The sequence below is a fragment of the Crocodylus siamensis genome, chromosome 3 (genome assembly GCF_052110815.1).
Source record: "Crocodylus siamensis isolate JL-2025a chromosome 3, ASM5211081v1, whole genome shotgun sequence".
In the NCBI taxonomy this organism is placed as follows: Eukaryota; Metazoa; Chordata; order Crocodylia; family Crocodylidae; genus Crocodylus; species Crocodylus siamensis.
This window is the reverse complement of record NC_143397.1, coordinates 50,050,217-50,061,909: the sequence shown is the minus strand read 5'-3', so window position 1 is coordinate 50,061,909 and position 11,693 is coordinate 50,050,217. Positions and strand designations below refer to the sequence as shown.

The 11,693-nt window shown below is 44.5% G+C and overlaps 1 protein-coding gene across 3 annotated transcripts in view; it reads left to right on the top strand.

The window, feature by feature from the left end:
- The first annotated feature begins 416 nt into the window (after window positions 1-416).
- Window positions 417-11,693, top strand: part of LIX1 (limb and CNS expressed 1) — a 61,898-nt gene continuing 50,621 nt past the window's right edge. Inside the window, exon 1 of one of the 3 annotated variants that reach the window (XM_090038322.1) lies at window positions 417-711. In XM_090038322.1, coding sequence (XP_089894448.1) covers window positions 630-711 — 82 coding nt within the window. In that variant the 5' untranslated portion in view covers window positions 417-629. The remainder of the gene's footprint in view (window positions 712-11,693) is intronic. The other 2 variants (XM_090038321.1, XM_090038320.1) reach the window with 2 other exon arrangements.

Sequence of the window (11,693 nt, the reverse complement as noted above, 5' to 3'; positions counted from 1 at the left end):
TCCAATTTGACCTGGAAATATAGAAGCATTATTGCTTACAGAAGCATTAATGCTTACTGAATTAAAATAGGAAGAAAAACTAAGTAATTTGTTCAATTTATACCCATCATTTTTATTTTTTAAATAAAGGTCTTTGGGTTATTTCATTGCTAAAGGAATCGGGAGTGTTCTGCACAACTCTGAAGGTTAGCTAAGGGGTTTCTTAAATCCTCAATCTCGCCCTATAATTGACAAGAGGGAGGACTTTTTTTTATTATTAATCTGGTGGACATCAAAGCTGTCTGCTCCAACACATTCAGTCAATATCTAGATGAAAAGAGGAATGTCTTTCACATGATTAGCTTCTCTAGCTAGCCTGTAGGTGGGTGTGTTTAACAGAAGGAAGCAGTAGGAATGAGCCTGTCAGCCTGCCTTTACAACTAATTAGCTCAGCATACAACAAAGATAAGCGATCCGGGGAGGAGGACCCCCTGAAGGTTCTTTCGATTCTGGGAAATGTCTGAGTGGCAGATGTTAAGAGATCCTTTAGAAGTCCAGTGCATCAATGTACTGCACACATTCAGCACAGGACTGGAATAATTCAGGCATGAGGACACTTTTTGGGTGCACTCTGGAAAAGCAGACCCAAGATGGACAGAACCTTGGAATCTCTGCAACATATAATTGCCCAAGTACTGCCTCATAGAGACCCTGCCCTCGTATTTAAAGACTGTAAGTATCAAAGAGAATTTCTTGACTTCTCAAACTACAGCACTGCACAAGTTGCTAAGTTTGTTACAGGTAAGACACCGAGGAGTAGTACCGTGGCACATCTTTAGCTTAACTCTGCCTCTTCTATTTTCTGCATTTTTTTTTCCTGTTTGACTTAAGTTTATACGCTAAAGAGCTAATGGAGTTTTCAAGGGTTTTTTTTAACTGATAATTTGATTAAATGAGAGCGAAGTCTTAGGACCAAACTGTTTTGGGATCTTTATTTTTTGGCAATAACAGAAAATGTACTTCTACACCAGAAATGTTCTTCCTCAGCTAATTAGTTTGGCATGTTCAATCAGGTATTTATTCTATATGGTTAATGTTTCCTGTGAAACTTTCCAAATGCTGAATATTAAAACCTGAGCACTTCTGTTTAGATAGAGGCAAAAGCAGCACAGCAGCTATTTAAACATAACTTGATCTACATATAAACAGGATGTAACTTTCCTCCCTAAGACTTTTGAACAAAATAAACTCCCCTTTTATCCGATAGCTAAATCATTTTTGACAGCCTTACTAGTTTTCTTTTGAAACATGGTACGTAACTGTCATATAAGAGCTCTGTAATTTTAGAAATGATATTAAACTGCTTCTGTAACTTTGTTTCTTAAACTGATATGATTAACTGCTGCATAATTAACAGGCCCTATTCACCTTTTTAAAAGCTGGAGTTGAATTTGTTTCTGAAACAGTGAAAAGGCTTATTCCTTCATTAGGGAGTGACCATCACAGGGTCTTGGAGTGAATAAGGGTATCCAAATTTTTCACATACAGTTTCTTATTGAGGTTTCATGTGCCAGTGCCTGAAGAAAAAAAAGAGTTGAGAAGCAACATATCAATTGGCAAAATCAGTGAAACCATACTTAAATCCTTTTATTTTTCAGCTTCTGCCCTTGTAAATGGGATCAATTAGTTTCTGTGTCCCTAAAGACAGTTTTCAGTTTATACTTTTTACTTTCTGATTGTTAAATTATGGTGCTTGCCAGGTGTAATTTTACACTAAATTGCTCAGTTCTGTGATGTTCAAAGATAGGGCAGACATAGCTTTGGGCTCTGGGAACATTTTTCTTCACATATAAATCTAATTGTAGTCTACTTTGCACCCTCAGGCGCAGTGTGGAAGGCATTTATTTAATCCCTGCTTCATTCATTTGTCAACAGCTACATTAGAGTTAATAAAATCAATCTTAGGCTATCAACTGTTTCTTTCAAACCTGGTATGGGAGAAATTACTTTAAGTACACTGCTGTTATAGGAATTGAAAGAAATGCATGTATTCATTATCTTAAACCCTCCTAATGGCCAGATTCCAATACTCTGACACTCACTGAAAAATATCTGACTGCATAAATATTCCCAATGATATCAATAGGAGCACTAATGTAGTAAGCTGCTATGCAAAATAATGAAGGTATTGGAATCTGGCCTTAAAATAAGAGTTAGACATCTGTTTCTCAGGCCACCCAGCAGGACAACTTTGTGCTGCTGTGATACAAATGTGTAGTGCTGCCGTCCAGGGACCATGCCCTAAAAGCTTGCAAGAGTAGACACATTACAGCACCAAAGAATCTGATTTAAGTGAGGGGAAAAGCATACTTCTTTCTGAGTATCCATTGGTAACCAGTTCCTGCAGATCAACTGACATGGTTTTGATTGCAAGTGCATGTCCCAGCAGCCCAGGCAACAATACAGTGACCACCCACAGACCTAGGGAGTAGGAGAGATGGTTAAATAAAACAGCAAAAGCAGATGCCCAAATTAAAGAGGGTTTAGAATGTCATTTTCATTGAGACCAGCAGAAAAGAAAAAACTATCCTAAAGAACTCTTTATGCAGAAGTTGTCCATCTTGAACACACTTCTGCTGTAAACCAAGTACTACCAACCCCCACTAAAACCAGAAGGTAATGCAGATCCTTATTCTAGGTCTGGATGACTGCTTAAGCCTGCCTCCAATGAAGCCAGTGGGAAATTACGACCGAAATAACTTCTCCTAACAGGTTACCAACTCTTAAACTGGGAACAGCAGGCAGTCTTTAAGATTTAAATTTGATGCGAGTGAAAACATCTCTATTCCTTAATGCTGCGATACTTTAATATCAGCTGCAAAAGATGGTTTGAATTCATCAGGCTTGCTTTTTAAAAAAAATAAAAACACTGCTGAATGTAACCAGAATATTATACTTGAGGCAAGTAGCACTACCTAGTAGTAAGATTGACTGACACTTCCTCTTAGAAGATGCGCTTTTTAGTTACAGCCTTGTCAAACTAGCCCTGTGTTATGATTCTGTCTATAGAAAAAGGCAGTAGCCTTTTGGGAGCCAATGGGATAGGTTGGGCAAGGAGACAGATGGAAGACAAGGAGGGAAATGGGGGCTGGGTCTCAGAAACAAAAGATGGGAGAGAACATAGGATCTTAGAAGCGATGGGATGAAGGGAAGGAGCTGAAAGCAGAAGAGTTGGGATCAAATGCATAACTGGAACTAGCTGGGCAAAGAAATGGCAGCAAGGAATCCAAACAGAAGGGACACTAAGACAGGATGGAAAGCAAGCACTGAACTAACATAACTACAAGGCCCTCTTATCTCTTCTTGCAATCTCTTGCCTCCTTTATTGTACATTTTCAGTGTCTGCTACAAATGAGGCAGAAAAATCTATAAACAAATCTAAATAATTATACAAGCCTAATTCAACCCCAGCACAGGTCTACCCTGTGCACTGAATGAGGCAGGAGTCCTGGGGGTGGAAACCATGTAATTAGACTACCATATGGATGAGAGTTGAATTAAGGTTGCACAGAATTTTCTGGTATTTATTAACTTTTTGAGTACTTGACTTTCCATCTTCACTAAAGATTTGGGGGTGGGGGTTAATATAGTTTTATGTATGGCAACAAAAGTGGTTAGGGGGCTGAGGCAAGTGACTTGTGAGGAGAGGTTGAGGGAAATTATTTAGTGTGGAAAAGAGAAGACTGCAAGGAAAGTTTAGGTTAGACATATGGGAAAAACTCTCACAAAGAGGGTAGTAAAGCACAGGAGCAGGTTACCCAGAAAGGTTGTGGACTCTCCATCCTTGAAGGTTTTTAAGACCAGGCTAGACAAAGCCTTAGCTAGGATGATCTAGCTGGGGATATTGCAAAAGGTTGGACTAAATGACCTCCTGAGGGCCCTTCCAACCCTAATTTTCTATGATTATATCATGCAAACATGATCATAACAGGCATATGAGACAGATGAGGAATGAGAGTATTTTATAAAATACCCAGTATAATTTGGGCTATCTGGAATCACTGGCAGAGGCGTCAAAGGTACAGCTTATAGGTTTCCTGAAGAAGCTGGGAATTTGGGGGCAGAACAAGCAGGGATGGAGACTACCAGCAAATCCCAGTGTACAGAGATCTGCTGGTGATGCATGCTGGCAGTGGAGGGGAAAGCATTAACCCATATGGCTCCCTGCCTCTGCTAGTCCCATCATTATTACTGTTCTCTCCGCCACTGGACATAGGTCCTGATCCAGCTTAAAAGGAGCCCTGCAGTCTGAATCTGACCAAGAAGCTGGGAGTTTAACATCGCTGCTGTAAGGCAAATAAGTGGTGCGACCTTTTCCCATTCTTTGCCCTTCACTGAGATATTCCCAACACTCTTTTCACTAGTAATAGCAAACTTAAATGACAAAACAGCCATATATACATATTTCTGGCAGATGTCAGGGAATGTCATTTGACAGTCAAACATGCTTCCATGCTCAACATTTTTTTCTGATAAAATGTAAGGAGGGATTTCTCTCACTGGATCTCAGTTCATTTTGGGACATAAGGAAGCCTCTTACTGTTTGACAAACTATGTAAAAATAAGTAATTGTGCCCTGGAATAATTCTCATTATTATTATTATTTAATTTGTACTGCATTAGTTCCTAGGAGCCCCAGAAGTGGATCAGGGCCCCCTTATGCTGGGTTCAAACACAGAACTAAAATACCATCCTTGTGCCATAGCTTACAAAGTTGTGGACCCCACTATCCCTAAACTTTGATAAATAGCAGTGCAAAATGTCCCCAAGTAGACAGACTAGAAAGCATTATACATGGCAAAATAGCTCTGTTTCAGAAACACCTAATATTTCATAGATTTCATAGATATATGGGCTGGAAGGGACCCCGGAGTATCATCAAGTCCAGCTCCCTGCCCCAGAGACAGGAAGTCGGCAGGGATCATAGGATCCCAGCAAGATAAACATTCAAGCATGTCTTGAAGGCGTTCAAAGTAGGCACTTGAACCACCTCTGGCAACAGTCTATTCCAAACCTTGGGGGCTTGAACAGTAAAGTTCTTCCTTGTATCCAGTCTGAATCAGTTGCAGAACAGTTTATGACCGTTCGATCTTGTCATCCCTTGGGGCACTGTGGTGAACAGTCATTCCCCCAGATCCTGGTGAGCACTCCTGATGAACTTATAGGTGGCCACCAGATCACCCCTGAACCTGCACTTTTCCAGGATGAAGAGTCCCATGGCTCTCAGCCTCTCATCATAAGGTCTGCTTTCCTGACCTAGATCATGTACATGGCTCTCCTCTGCACCCTCTCAAGTTTCTCCATATCCTTTTTGAATTGTGGGGCCCAAAACTGGATGCAGTACTCCAGCTGCGGCCTCACCAAGGCCGAGTACAAGGTGAGAATGACGTCCTGCGATTTGCTTGACAAGCATCTATGAATGCAAGCCAGCATTTTGCTCACTTTACTAGCTGCAGCGTGACATTGAAGGCTCATGTTCATCTTGTGGTCAATCATGAGATTGAGAAGTGGTGCTGGCTCCTACCCTGGGGTCTTTAAGAGGAGGTTAGATGAACACCTTGCTGGGGTCGTTTGACCCCAGTATTCTTTCCTGCCATGGCAGGGGGTCGGACTAGATGATCTACTCGTGTCCCTTCTGACCCTAGAAACTTTGACCCCCAAGTCCCTCTCATCTGTAGTGCTAACCAGCGTAGCATTGCCAGGCCTATAAGCATGCTGTGAGTTTTTCTTCCCAAGGTGGAGAACCTTGCATTTTTTGGTGTTAAACACCATCAGGTTCTCATCCGCCCATTTCATGAGCCTGTCAAGATCTGCCCGGATCTCCTTCCTGTCCTCAGGTGTGGATGCTTTACCCCAGAGTTTGGTGTCATTGGCAAGCTTAGCCAGTTCACTTCTGATACCAATATCTACATCACTGATGAAGATGTTAAAAAGTATAGGCCCTAGGACAGGGCCTTGAGGGACCCCACTGGTCACAGAGCACCACAACGATTGACTTCCATCAACCACCACCCTCTGGATCCAATCACAGAGCCAATTCCCCAGCCAGCGGACCGTGATGGGGTCAAGGCTACAGTTAGCCAGTTTTGCCAAGAGGCGATCATGGGATACCCGATTGAAGGCTTTTTTGAAGTCAAGATATATGACATCAATCTCTTCCCCCCTGTCCAGGTGATAGGTCACCTAGTCATAAAAGGAAATGAGATTGGTCAAGCAAGACCTACCCACAACAAACCCATGCTGGGTATTTCTCAGGATATTGCCATCAGGTAGTCTATTAAGGATGGGCTCTTTCATAATCTTTTCCAAGACCTTCCCCAGGATAGAGGTCAGGCTGGTGGGCTTGTAGTTTGCTGGATCCACTTTCCTCCCCTTCTTGAAGATAGGCACCACATTGGCCTTCTTCCAATCTTTTGGCACTTCACCAGAGTGCCAGGAGCTCTCAAAGATCCGTGCCAGGGGCTGAGCTATGATGCTAGCCCTGTGTACCCTTGGGTGTAAACTGTCAGGGCCGGCTGACTTGAAGGTATCCAGCCTGTCAAGGTGTTCCTTCTTGAGGTCAGCTTTGATGGAGGGTAAGGAATCTCCCTTGCCTGGGCCTCCCTGTCCCACAGTGGGCAGGGGGGGGGTCCCACAGGACTGGTGAAAAACTGATGCAAAGTACCCATTAAAAAGTTTGCTTTTTCCTGGGCATCAGTTGTCAGGTGTCCCACCTGGTTTAGCAGGGGTCCAATATTGCCCTTGCTTTTCCTCTGGCTCCCCACATACCTAAAAAAGGACTTTTTATTGTCCTTGATATTTGTAGCTAGCTGGAGTTCCATCACAGCCTTGGCTTTCCTGGTTTGCTCTCTGCAGATCCGGACCAGCATACAGTATTCCTGCTTGGTGGTGGATCCTATCCTACTTCCTTTGTAGGTCTTCCTTAAGACACAGGAGGTCTGCCAGTTCCCCGGAGAGCCAAGGGAACTGCTGTGCCCTTTTGCTGCCTTTCCTCCAAGATGGGACGGACTTCGCTTGCGCATGCAGGATCACTCCCTTGAAGAGCAACCACTCATCCTGAACTCCCCTGTCTTCAGGTTGTGGCTCTTTAGGGCCTCACTGACCAGCCTCCTTAGCTTGTCAAAGTCATCTTTCCTGAAGATGAAGACTTCTGTATTGCTAACTGACTTGCCAGCTTTATGGCCGATGGTGAAGGTGATCACCTCGTGGTCACTGTCACCCAGCTTCCCTTCGATCATTAGGTAGCTGATTGCCAGTACCAGGTTGAGCAGCGCTTTACCTCTCATCGGCCCGTATACCTCCTGACTCAGATAGAGGTCATCCATGCATGAGAGAAAGCTTTGCAACTGCTTGGATTTGGCCTAGCACTCCTCCCATGAGATGTCTGGGTAGTTAAAGTCTCTCATGACAACCACACACTGGAAGTACGCAACCTGAGCCAATTCCCTGGCAAACTCCCGGTCAAGGTCTTGATCCTGGGTAGGGGGTCTGTAGTAGACTCCCACCGTAGTATCCCCTGTGCTATGTTCCCCATGGATTTTAACCCAGAGGGTCTCCAGTCATCCACCGTGGGTGCCAATGTCAGCTTGCAGGGATGTGTAGCTTTCCTTGACATAGAGAGCTACACCCCCGCTCCTTTTGTCCACTTGATTCCTCCTGTACAGGCTATAGCCATTTATACCTGTCGTCCAGTCATAGGTGGAGTCCCACCAGGTTTTCATTATCCCTATGACATCATAGTTATTTGCAGTTAGCAGAAGGGCAAGTTCCTCCTGTTTATTCCCCAGGCTCCTGGCATTTGTGTATAGTCACGCAAGTGTCCCCATGGGGGCCTTTGCCTTGCTTACAGTTCGTCCCAGGGATGGGGCAGGGGTGGGCTCCCTTAAGTGCCTTGGCCTGCTGGCTTTGCAAGTGTTGCTCAGTGGGCCAGCAGTGTTGGTAGTCCCCCCATCCCTCAGTGGGCTTAGTCTAAAGCCCAACGGAGCAGGTCAGCAGGACAATATGAACACTGTCTCAAGTTCTCCAAACTAGAATTCTGGCAATAGCAGATATGTCCTATAGTGTCCTATAACCTTCATACAGAGTCTCTGAACACAATGGAAACCAGGAAATATTTATCTGGCAGTTTAATATCGCATTTGTAAAAATGATGGCTTCTTGGAGATTTGAAATTTAAGTATTATTTTTAGCCCAGATGGACTAGTGGGCAGAGAGCAAGGCAAGAGAGACCATTAAAGGTGCACAATAAATACAATTCTGAGTTTACAGTATCAATAATCACCATAGAATCATATAATCATAGAAAGTTAAGGTTGGAAGGGACCTCAGGAGATCATTTAATCTAACCCCTGCTCAAAGCAGGACCATCCCCAACTAAATCATCCCAGCAAAAGCTTTGTGTAGCCAGGTTTTGAAAACCTTCAAAGATGGAGGTTTCACTACCTCTCTGGGTATTTTAGTAGTCTCCTAGTGAGAAAATTCTTTCTAATACCTAACCTAAACTTCCCTTGCTGCAACTTGAAACCATTGCTTCTTGTTCTGTCATCTGCCACCACTGAGAACAGTCTAGCTCCATCCTTTTTGGAACCGTGCTTCAGGTAGTTGAAGGCTGCTATTAAATCCCTGCTCCATCTTCTCCTCTCTAGACTAAATAAGCCCAATTCTCTCAGTCTTTCCTCATAAGTCGTTTCCCCCAGCCCTCTCACCATTTGTGTTGCCCTCCTCTGGACTCTCTCCAATTTGTTCATATCCTTTCTGTAGTGGGGGGCCCAAAACTGAACACAGTACTCCAGATGTGGCCTCATCACTGCTGAATAGAGGGGAGTAACCACTTGCCTTGACCCACTGGCAACAGACCTACCAATACAGCCCAGGATGCCGTTAGCCTTCTTGGCAACAAGGGCACACTGCTGCCTCACATTCAGCTTATTATCCACTCTAACCACCAGGTCCTTTTCTGCAGAGCTGCTGCCCAGCCAGCCAGCCCCCAGCCTGTACTGGTGCATGGGATTCTTCTGTCCCAAGGTCAGGACTTTGCACTTATCCTCGTTGAACCTCATGAGATTCCTTTTGGCCCAATCCTCCAATTTGTCTAGGTCACACTCAATCCTAGCCCTACCCTCCAACATATCTACTATTCCCCCCCAGCTTGGTGTCATGTGCAGACTTGCTGAGGGTGTACTCTATGCCATCTTCTAAGTCACTGATGAAGACATTGAACAAAACTGGCCCCAAGGCCAACCGCTGGGGCACTCCACTTGATACCAGCTGCCAACTAGACATCAAGCCATTGATTACTACTCTCTGAGCCTGATGCTCCAGCCAATTTTCTGTTGACCTTACAGTCCATTCATCCAGCCCATACTTCCTTAGCTTGCCTGTGAGAATGTTGTGGGAGAATGTATCAAAAGCCTTTCTAAAATCAAGATACACCACATCCACCAGTCTCCCTGCATCCACAGAGCCAGTCACCTCATCACAGAAGTCAATCAGGTTGGTCAGGCATGACTTCCCCCTGGTAAATCCATGCTGACAGTTCCTAATCACCTTCTTCTCCTCCAAGTGCTTAGAAATGGATTCCTTGAGCATCTGCTCCATGATTTTTCCAGGGACTGAGGTGAGGCTGACTAGTGTGTTGTTCCCTGGAAACTCCTTCTTCCTTTTTTTAAATATGGGCACTATGTTTGCTCTTTTCCAATCATCCAGGCCTCTCCTGATCACCATGAGTTTTCAAAGATGATAGCCAATGGCTCTGCAATCACATTAGCCAACTCGCTTAGTGCCCTTGGGTACATCCCATCTGGCCCCATGGATTTGTACATATCCAGATTTCCTAAGTAGTCACTAACCTGTTCTTTCACCACAGAGAGCTGCTCACCTCCTCCTCAAACTGTGCTGCCCACTGCAGTATTCTGGGAGCTGACTTTGCCTGTGAAGATTGAGGTGAAAAAGGCATTGAGCACTTCAGCCTTTTCTGCATCCTCTGTCGCAAGGTTGCCTTCCCCATTCAGTAAGGGACCAATACTTTCCCTGATCCTCCTGTTGCTACCAACATACTTGTTGAAAACCTTCTTGTTGCCTTTCACATCCCTTGCAAGCTGCAACACCAATTGTGCTTTGGCCATCCTGACTTCATCCCTGCATGCCTGAGCAATGCTTTTATATTCTTCCCTAGGTATTAGTCCAAGTTTCCACATCTTATAAACTTCCTTTTTGTGTTTTAGTTTACTGAAGAGTTTCCTGATAAGATAAGCTGGTCTTCTACCATGCTTGCTAGTCTTCCTGCACATCGAGATGGTTTGTTCCTGCAGTCTCAGTATGGCTTCTCTAAAGTACAGCCAGCTCTCCTGGTCTCTCCCCCTGAGTCTGGTTTCCAGGGGATCCTGGCCATGAGTTCCCTGAGTGAGTCAAAGTCTTCTTTTCTGAAGTCCAGGGTCCTTACTCTACTGCTCTCCATCCTTCCTTTCCTCAGGATCCTGAACTCTATCATCTCTTGGTCTCTACTGGCCAAGTTGCCACCCACTACTACCGTCCCCACCAATTCTTCCCTGTTTGTGTGCAACAGGTCAAGAAGAGCATAGCCCCTAATTACCCACTCCAGCACTTGCACCAGGGCAGGAGTGACTGATGCCTCCTGAGTCTGGGGGGGGGCATAATTTGTGAGCAGACCCAGGGGTGGGCCAATAGCGCCATATCCACTCCTATACTTCAATGCTGCGGTTTAGTGCCTCCCCACCCCCAACACCCCACCAGTCCATGTGGCAAAAAAACTGACCCCCAAATCAGCGTTGCTCAGGACGGCGCAAACCTGGGGGTGGGGCACATGCCCCCCCATGCTCCCCCTACCAGTCACCTGTGCACTAGGAAATTGTCCCCAACACTCTCCAAAAACTTCCTTGATTTCCTGCACACTGCTGTATTTCCCTCCCAGCAGATGTCAGGGTGATTGAAGTCCCCCATGAGAACCAGGACCTGATGCTTCCACTAGATGTCTGAAGAAAGCCTCATCTACCCCTTCCTCCTGGAAGGTTATTGCACAACCATCACATCGTTTGTCTGTAGATGGTTGCTGAACAACAAACCATCACATAGTTTGTGCAACAGTTCCATATAAAACTGATACTATTGTCTCATATTATTATCAGCAGTTTTGGGTTACAAAATTGGTTAATGGAGAGTGTGAAGCCATTAGCCAATTCCTACGTACTGGTGTTTTCAAAGAAGTTTCACATACCCAGGGCCAGCAATTACCACCAAGACATCTATTCTGACCTCATGTATACCCCAGGCCAGGCTAAGATACATGCCATTAGCAGAGGCCAGGAGAGAAGGGTGTCATCAGTGCCTAAGGGCCTTTTATAACCATGTTGCAAAGGAAAGCTAAAAATGCCAAGATCCCTGTCCTTCTGATTTAAGGGAAAATTTTCCTTTCCAACCCCAAATCTAACAGTTCACATGATGCTGAGTATATGAATGAGAAGAACCACCATATATCTAAGGGTGATGCCACAAGTTTAAATTAAAGCAGGATAGAAACCAGCTATAGAATCATTACACATTTTAAAGCACTTACTTTGTAGCTGGGTTGCCTCTTTTTATAGCTGCATAGATATTTTTATGGCATGATAATTAGTTTGCATGTGGGGCTGGTATAA